At 46.7% G+C, this 17,128-nt stretch overlaps 1 protein-coding gene across 2 annotated transcripts in view; it reads left to right on the top strand.

Moving 5' to 3' along the window:
• The window catches only part of mapkap1 (MAPK associated protein 1), a 125,577-nt gene that overhangs the window by 11,805 nt on the left and 96,644 nt on the right, over positions 1-17,128 (top strand). For both annotated transcript variants that reach the window (XM_082955283.1, NM_001173628.1), the window contains 2 exon segments: positions 4,040-4,129; positions 4,522-4,670. In XM_082955283.1, coding sequence (XP_082811409.1) covers positions 4,040-4,129; positions 4,522-4,670 — 239 coding nt within the window.

Raw genomic sequence — 17,128 nt, 5'->3', positions numbered from 1 at the left:
GATACAACAGGTTAATGCAGTAAGTTTAGTAAAGAGCAGGTTGGGGTCACTTCCTAATTAGCCTTGTGAATGAATTGCAGAAGTCCACATAGAATTGAATTGGAATAGAATTGACCCCAACACTGCTGTAAAGTCTGTCTTTGAAAATCACATGTATCACCCCATGAACAAGCTTATATAAACCACCAGGGAAATATGAATGTTGTAAATAATTATACAATTAGACTAAATAAAAGTTTATCTCTGACAAAAGCCTGGTGTTAATCAGACGTGGGTTTCAAAAGTATTTTGTTTTCTTACAAGTACTTTGAGCATTTGATCAAACCTGCCTGGAGCGCTAGGTCGGTGGGGTTTACACTTTTGGAACTATTCAATTTGTTCCCTTGCATCAGGCAAGCTCAATCGAGCGCCGCTAAAGTATTTGAAATAAAACAAATACTATTTGAACCCAGGCTTGGGGTTTTATTGACCATGTTACCCCAGAGGAATTATTTTGGTTGGGTGCACCGAGCAGAACTCAGAACAGTTGGGCCTAGTGGCTGTGAAAGTGGTGTTTGACAGAGGCTGCTTGAAACACGCTGCTCATTTAATGTCCCTGGGCTTGTGATTTTCAGAGATGGACTTTTTAGATTTTTACACGTTTACTTTGAATGCTTCATTTGGTCATTGGTAAACTTAGCATTGATTTTTCTATTGCCAAAGAACATTTCCCCATTTGAGGCTTGTTTCGATGGGTTTTCGTAAAGTTCATTGGGGTGGGGGTTCTTTTCTCTTTCAGCAGTGGGGTCTTCCTATGTTTACCAACGACCAAATTAAGCTTTCATTGAAAAGAACACTCTCCCTACAATCAAACATGGGGAGGTTTGGTAATACTGTGGGGTTGCTTTGCTGCCTCTGGTACTGGGGGCCTTGAACGTGTGCAAGACATTAGGAAATTAACAAGATATTTTTGAGTGCAATTTTCAACCCAGTGTCCTAAAACTCAGTCTAGGTTCTTGGGCCTTCCAGCAGGACATCAACTCAAACAAACATCAAAAAAGCACCCATGAATGATTCAAGAATAAACACTGGTCTGTTCTGGAGTGGCCAGCGATGAGTTTAGAGTTGAAAACAACAGTTGTCAGAAGGCACCACTCAAACATTGACAAATTGATAGCAGTTTGCAACTAAAGAGAGGGCCAAATTGCCAGCAGAAAGCTTCAGTATGCACATTGATGGCTACAAGAAGCATTTGTCTGCAGTTGTCTTCAGCAAAGGCTGTTGAACCAAGTATTAGCTATTGGTTGCCAATCATTTTGTCAATACCATTGGTTTTTATTTTCTTAATTGTAATCTTAAGTGACCCTGAAAAAAAAAAAACAATTCCTGTAGTTTTGACAGTCCAATACCAATGTGTAGAGACCAAAAGGTTTTTAAAATTTCAACTCATTTGAGGAGAATTGTATTTATTTATTTTTATTTAACCCTTATTTAACTAGGCAAGTCAGTTAAGAACACATTCTTATTTACAATGACGACATACACTGGCCAAATCCTAACCTGGACGACGCTGGGCCAATTGTGTGCCGCCCTATGGGACTCCCAATCACGGCCAGTTGTGATACAGCCTGGAATCGAACCAGGGTCTGAAGTGACGCCTCTAGCACTAAGATGCAGTGCCTTAGACCGCTGTGCCACACGGGAGCCCAAAAGAAATAGGGAATTGTTTCAGAAAAGTGCAAGGGTGCTGCTGCCAGTATATTTGTGCTTCGCCCAGTGCTTGAAGCGAAACATTGTTTGGTTTGCAGTGCCACTTTGTAGTACAGTCAACAAAGCACCCTACATGTGAAAAAACACTACCACCATATTGAGAAGGATTCTTAATTTGTGAACAATTTCACGCCAATGTTTTAATTGTTTGGGTCAGGATAAGGGTAGGCTGTGTTTTTTTAAAATGTATTTTTATTTAACCTTTTATTTAACTCGGCAAGCCAGTTAAGAACAAATTCTTATTTACAATGACGGCCTAGGAACAGTGGGTTAACTGCCTTGTTCAGGGGGCAGAACGACAGCTTTTTTTTTTACCTTGTCAGCTCGGGGATTCGATCTAGCAACCTTTCAGTTACTAGTCCAACGCTCTAACCACTAGGCTACCTGCCGTTGTGAAGTAAGGAGGAGTGTGTTGGACCTGTGGCTTTCCTCTTGGTAGCTTTCAAGTTCAGGTCTCAGAACTTATTATCCAAGAAATTAAACCACGCTGTACTTGGTACAGTGAATGCTGATTGGTTGTGTCTGAAAATCAAACAGACAATAATATGTTTTCTTGGACTAATTAAAGTTTGGGTTCACGGCTCTCGAGGCATGCCTTCATGGTCTACGACGTTTTTCTTCGTCATTGTTTTTTTTTGCTTTTTTTTAAGGCTTTCTTCTTCTCTTGATTTTACGGACGGTTGGCACAGCAGTTGTGGGCAGAAGCCATGGCAATCAGGGGGTCGCCGGGGCTTGATTTGTATGTAAATGGAAATTATGCCTTTTGTTCGCTCTGTTGCCCAAATGAAAAAGGACCTGCCTTTTTGTTGTTAACCCTTTCACTCATGGACATCAGCTCTTGAGGACCTTGAAAGGTTATATGTAAAGGTAGGCTAATAGATAATGTGTTACATGTTATTGAGTAGTCATGGATAACATGTTATTGAGTAGTCATTGATAACATGTTATTGAGTAGCCATAGATTACATGTTATTGAGTAGCCATGGATTACATGTTATTGAGTAGTCATGGATAACATGTTATTGAGTAGCCATGGGGAAATCCTCTGTTATTCAATGAAGGTACATTTTTATGATCACACAATTGATGGAGTGAGATTCAAGCCCATGATATTATGTATTCAACCTTACAGGGATAGGCTACAGTAACCAATTTCTATTTAACTGAGAATCTAGTCAGCCCACCAAATTGATGGGAATAGCCTAATCTGTTTCTACGGTGGTACTGTGTCAAACGTGACCCTCAAGGTTATGTAGCTCGCTAAGCGAATTATGTGTTACTCGTACACACTATGCACTATAGGCTAGCCATAAACCTCCACGATTTCCATGATGTGGGTTCACTTGAGTCAGGAGGATGCTTGTGTGCTATGAATCCCCTTCAAAGGCAGAGGTGTGCAAGGTGGCTTTGTATGGAATTAACTGGGAACCAATGAGAGTTCAAATGCCTGGAGCACAACTTGATCTATTGTGAGGTGCTTGGGGTTACTGTCAGAATCAGAGGGAGTCCAAAGGCCATCTGAAGTCTGGCTAGACGATCTCCTTTTGGCTCCCATGGCTCTTGTTGTGTTTGGGGAAGCAGTGGTGTTTTGGGGTCTGAGTGTTCTTCTGCCGAGACTTCACCTGAAGGGGCTGACTGTCTCACCAGGACGTCAACAAGAAAAGCGCGAGAAACCAGGGGTGGCTGGTAAGAATCTAAATAAAGGGGGGGGGAACACAAGTCTGTATTAAACCTGGTATAAAATGTTTTTCTAGAAAAATGTAAGTGTGACTGTTTGACTCTAGAGTTCCTGAATTGTGTAGTTGTTTTATTTATATAATGTAGCTGTATAGATCTATTTGTTTTATTTCTATAATGCTCCAGGAAGACCCCCGTTCAGGTAACTGCCATCGCTGCTGGAAAAAAAATAGGGTAGGGTTGGGGTGATCATCTGTGTTGAGCGGACAGGTTTGACACGGCCCAGCGAGTGTTTCTAGTCCCCCTCCAGTGTCCCTCTTAGCATATCTCACACCTCCCAAGATGTTGTTTACCATCAGTGTCCACCGTGAGAGTGTTCCGCTGTGTCAAATGTACTTTAAATAAACTTCCGTTTCTGTTGTCATTCTCCTTTTGTAAATGTGTGACTGCATGACCCTGACCAATGACAGTGGTCAAAAATGACCCTGACCAATGACAATAGTCAAAAATGACCCTGACCAATGACAATGGACAAAAATGACTTTGTTGATCTGGCTTTTTAAAATCTTTGTTTCATTACTTGTAAGCACTGTTTTATTTTCTTATTTTAAAGCTCAAAGACTTGAACGGTTAAGGAAGGAGCGACAGAACCAGATCAAATGCAAAAACATTCAATGGAAGGAGAGGTCGTCCTCGCAATCAGGTACGCTACATTTCTCCTCTCCAGAAATATTTGCTGGTAGGAGTTTCAATGAAGCAAAAGCTTCAATTGTCCTTTCTTTACACTGATCTCAGACAATTACAGTGCTGCATAGGGAATTTTCATGGAAGGAGGAAATTGATCAATGCAAAATAACAATCTCCACATGTGAAGTCACAAAATCCGATAGCATGTTACAGAAACTGTCAAACCGAGCCTACTGTATTTAATGACATGTAATACTGTACAATATCTAGGCCTAATGCTAAAGTCCTGTTTGACTTGAAATCCTGGCACAATCAATAACGTCGGAGAATATAAGTAAGTTGTTCAATCACTCTTGGTTTCCGCCAATGTCTCCGCTTCATTTTCTGTCTCCATCGCTTCTGTCACAGCGGAGGACCTGGGTTCCCTGTTTGAGAAGAGGGACTTTAAAGATAGACCCAGGAGCACTGGTACGAAGTCGACCCTCTCTCTCCGGCTCGAGCAATGCCCCCAGCAGCTCAACAACCCTTTCAACGAATACTCCAAATTCGACGGCAAGGTAGGTGCTCCCAGATGTCTGGTAATATATATCTGATTCTGGTATAAAACTATGCTGAATTACTTAATGTATCTCGGAAGCTTGAAAAGGTATTTGTTTTTTGTGCTGCAAAGAAAGACAAATCATGTTTGATGCCAACCGGTGCCATGTTTCACGTGCATAAAAAGAAAACTAGCAAACGTTCGCTCCTGCTCTCTAAACTAAAGATTTTGCTTATTTTTCTTTTTCTGATTCCTCCCCAGATGCATCAGGCCTTTTCCCTGCTATGGCAATGTCATTTACAAGCACTTAGGCAGTAATTCCAAAACTTGGAAACCATCTCCGAATGTATATTGCAATTTTGGAGCAGCTTCTCATCGCTAATGGCACAGGCGAAAGTCTCTGAAGGCTTGGTGACCTTATTTCTGTCATTTTGCTCTTAGACTCGCATGATCCAGAGAAAAGAGCAGACTGGGAGAATTGTGTGTCGAATAAATGTCAGGGTGAATTGCTCGGGCCTTTTACAGGGATTTGTGGAAAAGAGCAAAGGTCGCGGCAAAGTGCCTTGGCAGCTCGCAGACAACCTGGTGGCTCAGATTAAACAAATAGCCTTTGATTCATGCCAAAGACGGCCTCTGCTGAAGGAACCAGGGGACGAGCCTGCCTTAGCCTCTGCAATATCCCACAATATTAGAAATAATATTTACATTACAGATTACCTTTTATAATCCACCGCTCCCATCTCGTCTCCAGTTTTCTACATCGGCTTATGGGCTTAAAGGCATATGAGCTGTGTTAACATTTCATCAGTGAAATATGATTCAGAAATCCACCTCACTTTTTTTCATTGTTATGTTATTTTCGTTCAGCAATGAGATAGTCGGTGTGTCTCTTTTTGTCTCTCCAAGACATCTGGTTGCAGATTAGCCAAGTTTGCTCAAAGACACGTCTCTCCCGTCACCAGTAACAGCTGGTCTTTCACCGGTCGCGAAGACGTCACGTTTACAGTTGCACTTTTTGGAGCGGGAAGATGAGCGTTTTTAATACGGCTTGCGTTCATTTGGTTCGACGTGTACGAAGCCGGGTGGCGTCGGTCGTAGATAAAGATTCATTGCGGCGGTTTGATTTAATGCCCGGGTAATGAGAGGCGTCCATGTGCTCGGGCAGATGTTTACACAGACCTCGCCCGCCCGGCTCTGACAGCAGTTAAAAAGTATAGTCGCCGTAATCGAATCTCGTGGCGGGCCGCGTCAGGGAGGAGGACACAGATCGAATTAAACTGCGTTTTAAGATTAATGTGTAGACAGGTAGAGCAAAGAGCAATGGGCTTCTTTTTACCCCCCCCACCCCTACCCCCACCCAGTGTTTTTAAACGTGTTCTTTGCATTTCCTGGAGGTAGGTCTTCCTAGAACTGTTTACTAGTGAATAAATCCCCCAGAGCAATGGAAGTAAATGAAGTCTTTCTCTCGACTGCAGCTGTTATTATACTCTTTTCCAGTAATACTGAATCATAGAAAAGATGGACAGTTTTTTTTTTTTTTATCCCCTGGTTCTTTTGTCAGTGGAGAAAAATGATTGGAGAGATTAAAAAGGAGAATGGGAGAGAGCAAGAGAGAAGCGATCATTAAGCCTTGAAAATGCAAATGAGGCAATCTCAGGAAATAATCGAACACACTGTTCAATTGCTCAGAAATAATACCCCCACCCCTGTTTTTATACCGTTTTGTGGTGGTGACAGGATAATGATTGCGAGGGGGACTATTGATATTCTCTAGAAAATAAACCTATCAAGATTTGAAGACATACTGTATGTAACCTGACTTGTTGACCATCAATGCCCTTTTTACATGGTTACATAAGACTCTTATTCACTTTGACTAATCTCTCCACAAAATGTAGCTCTTTTTATATTGTTAGGGAGCACTTGGGTAGTCTCTTCGCTCCAAAGCTATATTTAGGGTAGCCTCATCTCGACAGTGTGTCTGACTCTATTGATGTGTACCTGCGGCACGAACGATGGCCTTTCTTTTCCCCATGTACACTCCTCCCTCCCAACCAGCCCCCTAACCAGACTCCTTCCTCCTCCCTCCCAACCAGCCCCCTAACCAGACTCCTTCCTCCTCCCTCCCTACCAGGCCCTAACCAGACTTATGTACACTCCTTCCTCCTCCCTCCCAACCAGCCCCCTAACCAGACTCCTTCCTCCTCCCTCCCAACCAGGCCCTAACCAGACCTATGTACACTCCTCCCTCCCAACCAGCCCCCTAACCAGACTCCTTCCTCCTCCCTCCCTACCAGCCCCCTAACCAGACTCCTTCCTCCTCCCTCCCAACCAGCCCCCTAACCAGACTCCTTCCTCCTCCCTCCCTACCAGCCCCCTAACCAGACTCCTTCCTCCTCCCTCCCAACCAGCCCCCTAACCAGACCTATGTACACTCCTTCCTCCTCCCTCCCAACCAGCCCCCTAACCAGACTCCTTCCTCCTCCCTCCCAACCAGCCCCCTAACCAGACTCCTTCCTCCTCCCTCCCAACCAGCCCCCTAACCAGACTCCTTCCTCCTCCCTCCCAACCAGCCCCCTAACCAGACCTATGTACACTCCTTCCTCCTCCTCCCTCCCAACCAGCCCCCTAACCAGACCTATGTACACTCCTTCCTCCTCCCTCCCTCCCAACCAGCCCCCTAACCAGACTCCTTCCTCCTCCCTCCCAACCAGGCCCTAACCAGACTTATGTACACTCCTTCCTCCTCCCTCCCAACCAGCCCCCCTAGCTAATATGTCGTCCCAACAATAACTACACCTCCAAACAGAAATGTATCATTTGCCCTTGAGGAGGGGTTAATAGCCACCAAAACTACCGGCTAGCCCAACGCTAAGTTCATTGGATATTATTAACCACGGCCCTCAGTGGAAACGGCATGCCGAAGGCGTGTGGAGAGGACCCCAGGGGCTGTAAGAGACCCACCACTTAAGACTGTCACTTCCAAAGGAGGCCTCAGAGTACCTCTGACCTACAGTTGATCACACGTTGTCATCGTTCAGAGGAGGAGGCTCGGTACGGAGGCACAGAACCCAAAGCTCCGCCTGTCAGACGGGGAGGAATGATCTGCTCGTTACCTAACAGCACCAACTCTACTCTTTAACTAAGGGCTGAAATGAAGCTGCTACATGGCAGGAGGGGCAGGGTGGCAGCTAGCTTCACGGACCTTTTGTCAGATGGGAGTTGGAAAAAATTGCACAGTTCACCTGTTTAGTTTCCTATCTTTTGGTCTACCTAGGTGTCGAATGGTTTCCAAAACTGGTCCCTCTGCACACGAGTAGAGAGGAACTCCATGAAGCTGGTCCCTCTGCGCACATGAGTAGAGAGGAGCTCCATGAAGCTGGTCCCTCTGCACACATGAGTAGAGAAGAGCTCCATGAAGCTGGTCCCTCTGCAGACATGAGAAGAGCTCCATGAAGCTGGTCCCTCTGCACACATGAGTAGAGAGGAGCTCCATGAAGCTGGTCCCTCTGCAGACATGAGAAGAGCTCCGTGAAGCTGGTCCCTCTGCACACATGAGTAGAGAGGAGCTCCATGAAGCTGGTCCCTCTGCAGACATGAGAAGAGAGTAGCTCCATGAAGTTGGTCCCTCTGCACACATGAGTAGAGAGGAGCTCCATGAAGCTGGTCCCTCTGCACACATGAGTAGAGAAGAGCTCCATGAAGCTGGTCCCTCTGCAGACATGAGAAGAGCTCCATGAAGCTGGTCCCTCTGCACACATGAGTAGAGAGGAGCTCCATGAAGCTGGTCCCTCTGCAGACATGAGAAGAGCTCCATGAAGCTGGTCCCTCTGCACACATGAGTAGAGAAGAGCTCCATGAAGCTGGTCCCTCTGCAGACATGAGAAGAGCTCCATGAAGCTGGTCCCACTGCACACATGAGTAGAGAGGAGCTCCATGAAGCTGGTCCCTCTGCACACATGAGTAGAGAAGAGCTCCATGAAGCTGGTCCCTCTGCACACATGAGTAGAGAAGAGCTCCATGAAGCTGGTCCCTCTGCGCACATGAGTAGAGAAGAGCTCCATGAAGCTGGTCCCTCTGCACACATGAGTAGAGAAGAGCTCCATGAAGCTGGTCCCTCTGCACACATGAGTAGAGAGGAGCTCCATGAAGCTGGTCCCTCTGCACACATGAGTAGAGAGGAGCTCCATGAAGCTGGTCCCTCTGCGCACATGAGTAGAGAAGAGCTCCATGAAGCTGGTCCCTCTGCACACATGAGTAGAGAGGAGCTCTATGAAGCTGGTCCCTCTGCGCACATGAGTAGAGAAGAGCTCCATGAAGCTGGTCCCTCTGCACACATGAGTAGAGAAGAGCTCCATGAAGCTGGTCCCTCTGCACACATGAGTAGAGAGGAGCTCCATGAGCTGGTCCCTCTGCGCACATGAGTAGAGAAGAGCTCCATGAAGCTGGTCCCTCTGCACACATGAGTAGAGAGGAGCTCTATGAAGCTGGTCCCTCTGCGCACATGAGTAGAGAGGAGCTCCATGAAGCTGGTCCCTCTGCACACATGAGTAGAGAAGAGCTCCATGAAGCTGGTCCCTCTGCACACATTAGTAGAGAAGAGCTCCATGAAGCTGGTCCCTCTGCACACATGAGTAGAGAAGAACTCCATGAAGCTGGTCCCTCTGCACACATGAGTAGAGAGGAGCTCCATGAAGCTGGTCCCTCTGCACACATGAGTAGAGAGGAGCTCCATGAAGCTGGTCCCTCTGCGCACATGAGTAGAGAAGAGCTCCATGAAGCTGGTCCCTCTGCACACATGAGTAGAGAGGAGCTCTATGAAGCTGGTCCCTCTGCGCACATGAGTAGAGAAGAGCTCCATGAAGCTGGTCCCTCTGCACACATGAGTAGAGAAGAGCTCCATGAAGCTGGTCCCTCTGCACACATGAGTAGAGAAGAGCTCCATGAAGCTGGTCCCTCTGCACACATTAGTAGAGAAGAGCTCCATGAAGCTGGTCCCTCTGCACACATGAGTAGAGAAGAACTCCATGAAGCTGGTCCCTCTGCACACATGAGTAGAGAAGAACTCCATGAAGCTGGTCCCTCTGCACACATGAGTAGAGAAGAACTCCATGAAGCTGGTCTATTACTTTAGAAAACTGAGGATACACCCAACTCTTTTGCCACGTAATCTGTCCAGATCCTCTTCATTTGGCTCAATGAGCTGTGAATGCCTGGTGCCTGAGTGAAATAGATATCTCCCATCTGGAATAACAGCAGCCAAAGAGGAACTGAGATCCTCCATTTCAATAATACAGGTGACTCTCATTAACTGGAAAAGTTAGAGATATTCTATTGGAACACAATCAGTGGCCGAAGATTTAAAGGAATTTAGACCTGTTGAAAAGATATGGAGGGTCGGCAAAAATGAGGCAATATCTGTTTGTTTGGGATGGAGGAAATAGCTAAAGAAAAGCCAGTTCTTTAGAATTTACTGCAGGAGTTGGAAATCAACTGAAATGTGGGTTGTATAGGCAAATTTCCCTGCTACATTTAAAAAGGTTATCTTTCAATAACTTTGACAGAATTTGATTTGTCGTTCATACTTCTCTTACCTCCTGTCTGCACCAATAACAATGACTTTTTAGTGGGACCTGGTTTGTCAAGGACATCCCAGGAGTTGGAAACACGCACTGACCAACGGAACCCCACTCTGCTCCATAGACGGGAGGAAGACTGAACCCCACTCTGCTCCATAGACGGGAGGAAGACTGAACCCCACTCTGCTCCATAGACGGAAGACTGAACCCCACTCTGCTCCATAGACGGAAGACTGAACCCCACTCTGCTCCATAGACGTTAGGAAGACTGAACCCCACTCTGCTCCATAGACGGGAGGAAGACTGAACCCCACTCTGCTCCATAGACGGGAGGAAGACTGAACCCCACTCTGCTCCATAGACGGGAGGAAGACTGAACCCCACTCTGCTCCATAGACGGAAGACTGAACCCCACTCTGCTCCATAGACGGAAGACTGAACCCCACTCTGCTCCATAGACGTTAGGAAGACTGAACCCCACTCTGCTCCATAGACGGGAGGAAGACTGAACCCCACTCTGCTCCATAGACAGGAGGAAGACTGAACCCCACTCTGCTCCATAGACGGGAGGAAGGCTGAACCCCACTCTGCTCCATAGACGGGAGGAAGACTGAACCCCACTCTGCTCCATAGACGTTAGGAAGACTGAACCCCACTCTGCTCCATAGACGGGAGGAAGACTGAACCACACTCTGCTCCATAGACGGGGGGAAGACTGAACCCCACTCTGCTCCATAGACGGGAGGAAGACTGAACCCCACTCTGCTCCATAGACGGGAGGAAGACTGAACCCCACTCTGCTCCATAGACGGGAGGAAGACTGAACCCCACTCTGCTCCATAGACGGGAGGAAGACTGAACCCCACTCTGCTCCATAGACGGGAGGAAGACTGAACCCCACTCTGCTCCATAGACGGGAGGAAGACTGAACCCCACTCTGCTCCATAGACGGGGGGAAGACTGAACCACACTCTGCTCCTTAGACGGGAGGAAGGCTGAACCACACTCTGCTCCTTAGACGGGAGGAAGGCTGAACCCCACTCTGCTCCATAGACGGGGGGGAAGACTGAACCCCACTCTGCTCCATAGACGGGGGGGAAGACTGAACCCCACTCTGCTCCATAGACGGGAGGAAGACTGAACCCCACTCTGCTCCATAGACGGGAGGAAGACTGAACCCCACTCTGCTCCATAGACGCGAGGAAGACTGAACCCCACTCTGCTCCATAGACGCGAGGAAGACTGAACCCCACTCTGCTCCATAGACGGGAGGAAGACTGAACCCCACTCTGCTCCATAGACGGGAGGAAGACTGAACCCCACTCTGCTCCATAGACGGGGGGAAGACTGAACCACACTCTGCTCCATAGACGGGAGGAAGGCTGAACCCCACTCTGCTCCATAGACGGGAGGAAGACTGAACCCCACTCTGCTCCATAGACGGGGGGGAAGACTGAACCCCACTCTGCTCCATAGACGGGAGGAAGGCTGAACCCCACTCTGCTCCATAGACGGGAGGAAGACTGAACCCCACTCTGCTCCATAGACGGGGGGGAAGACTGAACCCCACTCTGCTCCATAGACGGGAGGAAGACTGAACCACACTCTGCTCCATAGACGGGAGGAAGGCTGAACCCCACTCTGCTCCATAGACGGGGGGAAGACTGAACCCCACTCTGCTCCATAGACGGGAGGAAGACTGAACCACACTCTGCTCCATAGACGGGAGGAAGGCTGAACCCCACTCTGCTCCATAGATGGGAGGAAGACTGAACCCCACTCTGCTCCATAGATGGGGGGGAAGACTGAACCCCACTCTGCTCCATAGACGGGAGGAAGGCTGAACCCCACTCTGCTCCATAGACGGGAGGGGGACTGAACCCCACTCTGCTCCATAGACGGGAGGAAGACTGAACCCCACTCTGCTCCATAGATGGGGGGAAGACTGCGTAAAAGAGGAAGCAAGCAGCAAAAAGAATAGATAATAGTTGCTTTCAACATAGTCCCTGAACAGCTAGAGTCATATTCTAGATGACATCGGCACCTGTGCACACGGCATCGTCCGCCTGGGGGTGGGGTTGCTCGTCTACTTCCACAACCCCCCCTCAGACGCATAGTCGAAGGCCCAGACACCAACCCCCCCCAAAAACACATCAAGGCCCCAGCTTCCCCATCCTGACATTACCATAGCAACCATCCTGAGACTGTAGCCCGGCAACACAGGGACCAACTAATTACGGTGATGATTAGTGAAATGGAGTCTGTGTATTTGATTCATCACCATGGAGACAGAAAACATCACAATCACATTTAACAGAACAAATACCTCTCGAGACTTCTTAAGGATTATTTGATGGTGGCACCGATGCATATTTCTCTTCAGTGGTGGCCGCCATACATCCAGGTTCTTTTCATTTTGCGTCAGAGACAGTTTGAGGGCCTTTCTTTTTTTTTGGTAGAAGATTTGCATCACTTGAGAAATGAACCCATGTGTAGTGATTTTAAGATGTTTTGTTGTGGAGCATATCGATTGGATGAGTCCACTCGTTGATTGGATGAGTGGTTGTGATATGACATGAGTCGCTATACCCTGGCATGCACTGTAAACTGTTTGTTCTCAGTGCCCAGTTGTTAAACTTCAAGGTACTGTGTTAACTGATTAAAGCAGACACTTCACCACTAAGGCTGTCTATACACTATACAACTAGACTCTATTTTTGGCCAGTGTGCGGGTTCTCAAATCACATACAAATGGCTTGGGGGCCTGACTTCATTTTGTTACGTTAGCCTGGCTCCATGCTGTTACGTTAGCCCCGCTCCATGCTGTTACGTTAGCCCCGCTCCATGCTGTTACGTTAGCCCCGCTCCATGCTGTTACGTTAGCCCCGCTCCATGCTGTTACGTTAGCCCCGCTCCATGCTGTTACGTTAGCCCCGCTCCATGCTGTTGCGTTAGCCCGGCTCCATGCTGTTACGTTAGCTTGACGTCATGCTCTTACCTTAGCCAGACTTCAATTCAATTTTTATTTGTCACATGTGCCGAATACAACAGGTGTAGACCTTACCGTGAAATGCTTACTTACAAGCCCTTAACCAACAATGCAGTTCAAGAAATGGAGTTAAGATATTTACTAAATAAACTAAAGTAAAAAATAACTCAATAAAATAACAATGAGGCTATATATAGGGGGTACCGGTACAAAGTCAATGTGCGGGTGTACAGGTTAGTCGAGGTAATTTGTACATGTAGGTAGGGGTAAAGGGACTATGCGTAGATAATAAACAGCGAGTAGCAGCAGTGTAGAAACAAAGGGGGGGGGGGGGGATGAATAGTCAGGGTAGCCATTTGACTAATTGTTCAGCAGTCTTATGGCTTGGGGGTAGAAGCTGTTAAGGAGCCTTTTGGTCCTAGACTTGGCGCTCCGGTACCACTTGTTGAGCAGTAGCAGAGAGGACTGTATATGACTTGGGTGACTGGAGTCTTTTTATGGCCCCAGTGATGTACTGGGCAGTTCGCTCTACCCTCTGTAGCGCCTTACGGTCGGATGCCGAGCAGTTGCCATAGCAGGCGGTGATGCAACCTGTCAGGATGCTCTCGATGGTGCAGCTGTATAACTTTTTGAGGATCTGGGGACCCACGCCAAATCTTTTCAGTCTCCCGAGGGGGAAAAGGTGTTGTCGTGCCCTCTTCACAACTGTCTTGGTGTGTTTGGACCATGATAGTTTGTTGGTGATGTAGACACCAAGAAACTTGAAACTCTCGACCCGCTCCACTACATCCCCGTCGATCAGCTCCTTTGTCTTGCTCACGTTGAGGGAGAGGTTGTTGTCCTGGCACCACACTGCCAGGTCTCTGACCCCCTCCCTATAGGCTGTCTCATCGTTGTCGGTGATCAGGCCTACCACTGTTGTGTCATCAGCAAACTTAATGATGGTGTTGGAGTCGTGTTTGGCCACGCAGTTGTGGGTGAGAAGGGAGTACAGGAGGGGACAAAGCAGGCACCCCTGTGGGGCCCCAGTGTTGAGGCTCAGCGTGGCAGACGTGTTGTTGCCTACCCTTACCACCTGGGGGCTGCCCGTCAGGAAGTCCAGGATCCAGTTACAGAGGGAGGTGTTTAGTCCCAGGGTCCTTAGCTTAGTGATGAGCTTTGTGGGCACTATGGTGTTGAACGCTGAGCTGAAGTCAATGAACGGCGTTCTCACATACACTACAGTCGTGGCCAAAAGTTTTGAATGACACAAATATTAATTTTCACAAAGTCTGCTGCCTCAGTGTCTTTAGATATTTTTGTCATATGTTACTATGGAATACTGAAGTATAATTACAAGGATTTCATAAGTGTCAAAGGCTTTTATTGACAATTACATGAAGTTGATGCAAAGAGTCAATATTTGCAGTGTTGACCCTTCTTTTTCAAGACCTCTGCAATCCGCCCTGGCATGCTGTCAAATAACTTCTGGGCCACATCCTGACTGATGGTTACCCATTCTTGCATAATCAATTCTTGGAGTTTGTCAGAATTTGTGGGTTTTTGTTTGTCCACCCGCCTCTTGAGGATTGACCACAAGTTCTCAATGGGATTAAGGTCTGGGGAGTTTCCTGGCCATGGACCCAAAATATTGATGTTTTGTTCCCCGAGCCACTTAGTTATCACTTTTGCCTTATGGCAAGGTGCTCCATCATGCTGGAAAAGGCATTGTTCGTCACCATGCTGGGTGGTTGGGAGAAGTTGCTCTTGGAGGATGTGTTGGTACCATTCTTTATTCATGGCTGTGTTCTTAGGCAAAATTGTGAGTGAGCCCACTCCCTTGGCTGAGAAGCAACCCCACACATGAATGGTCTCAGGGTCCTTTACTGTTGGCATGACACAGGACTGATGGTAGCGCTCACCTTGTCTTCTTCGGACAAGCTTTTTTCCGGATGCCCCAAACAATCGGAAAGGGGATTCATTAGAGAAACTGACTTTACCCCAGTCCTCAGCAGTCCAATCCCTGTACCTTTTGCAGAATATCAGTCTGTCCCTGATGTTTTTCCTGGAGAGAAGTGGCTTCTTTGCTGCCCTTCTTGACACCAGGCCATCCTCCAAAAGTCTTCGCCTCACTGTGCATGCAGATGCACTCACACCTGCCTGCTGCCATTCCTGAGCAAGCTCTGTACTGGTGGTGCCCCGATCCCGCAGCTGAATCAACTTTAGAAGACGGTCCTGGTGCTTGCTGGACTTCCTTGGACGCCCTGAAGCCTTCTTCACAACAATTGATCCGCTCTCCTTGAAGGGTTTTCTAATGATCAATTAGCCTTTTAAAATGATAAACTTGGATTAGCTAACACAACGTGCCATTGGAACACAGGAGTGATGGTTGCTGATAATGGGCCTCTGTACGCCTATGTAGATATTCCATTAAAAATCAGCCGTTTCCAGCTACAATAGTCATTTACAACATTAACAATGTTTTCACTGTATTTCTGATCAATTTGATGTTATTTTAATGGACAAAAAATTTGCTTTTCTTTCAAAAACAAAGACATTTCTCAGTGACCCCAAACTTTAGGACGGTAGTGCATGTGCTGAGTCATACTCTGATTCATTTTGCCTATAACAAAAAATATATTTTATAGTTTTGCATAATAAGTCTTGCGTAGTTCGTTTTGTTTCTGTATGTTGCATTGAAAGTGGAAAATATTGAGTTGATTCGATCGCAGTTGCCACACTAAAGGGAAACGTTGATAGTATTAACTAAGAGGGAAAACTCTAGAAAGTTGAGTGAATTTCAATCTCATCCTTCTCTCCTTGTGATATTTCTTCTGCGCAGCAGACCCGGGGGAGCTGCGCTGCAGTCTCGGGGCTATGCAGTTTAGAGGGAACATTGGGTTTGAATACTTTCTGAAGGCACTGTATGCCGTACTAAAACCCATGAGATGAAATGGATAGACCCATGGAGGTTAAACTGATCGCCCTCTCTGTGTAATACATCACAGTTAGAGGGGAATTGTATAATGTAATTGTTGTGACAATAGAATGGCTTTTACTTAGCAACTGACAGAATTGTGGTCTGGTACACCCAGGAAATATGATGTCTTGAACCTCGAGAGCATACGCAGTGCCTTGTTTTGTATTTAATTAAGGTAAGTGCACAGCACAATTTTGTGGACATAAAATCTGATGTCAACATTTATTTATTCCACCTGAAATTATATTTTAGTTCCCTTTCAAAGTTTAGTGCTGAGATGTTTTCCCCAGAGTTGAAATATGCCAGTAGATATTGAATTCTTCCTCCTTAGTAAGACAAGAGGATAGACTCAAGGCTAGACGGTGACTGCTTATCTTTTATGGTTTTCTTTTGTTGTGTAATGAAGTCCTTTATCAAATGCAGGGTCTGGAGAAAACACGGGCCTGAGCGCAGAGCAGAGATGGAGCCTGGCGGCGCGGTTGTGATGATCACCATGCCGACGACGCCGCCACGCGCTCCTCTCTCAGCTGCCCCGTGACCACTGGAGCCTCTGAAAACATCTGGGCCCTTTGATGGGAAAAATTACGTTTTTGGTCCAAATGACTCTATAATTTGGCACTTCCAGTCAGTCGAAACGCTTGATGCATCATTATTCGCGGGTCAGTAGAAAAGTGCCTGCAACTCGGGCTTTCTGGCATGATTAAAAAACTATAAATGCGTCATTTAAGAAATTGCCGCTGTCAACGGGAAGCACGATGCGTGCATAAAACCCATTATGTGGAGGAGCTAATGAAAGGCCTTTACCCCAAAAAATAATTTGAGTAATTTAATAAATAAATTGTGGAATTTATTGAATGCAGCTTGGCACTGAAGGGAGGTTGTTTTTTCTCTCCAAATACAGTAATGTATTACGTCCTATTTCCCTCTAATGTATTGTTCCAGCAGAACTG

This window comes from Salmo salar, chromosome 01 (assembly GCF_965601325.2).
Source record: "Salmo salar chromosome 01, fSalSal1, whole genome shotgun sequence".
Taxonomy (NCBI): Eukaryota; Metazoa; Chordata; class Actinopteri; order Salmoniformes; family Salmonidae; genus Salmo; species Salmo salar.
The sequence above is the reverse complement of the archived record's forward strand: the minus strand, read 5'-3'. Positions and strand labels throughout refer to the sequence as shown.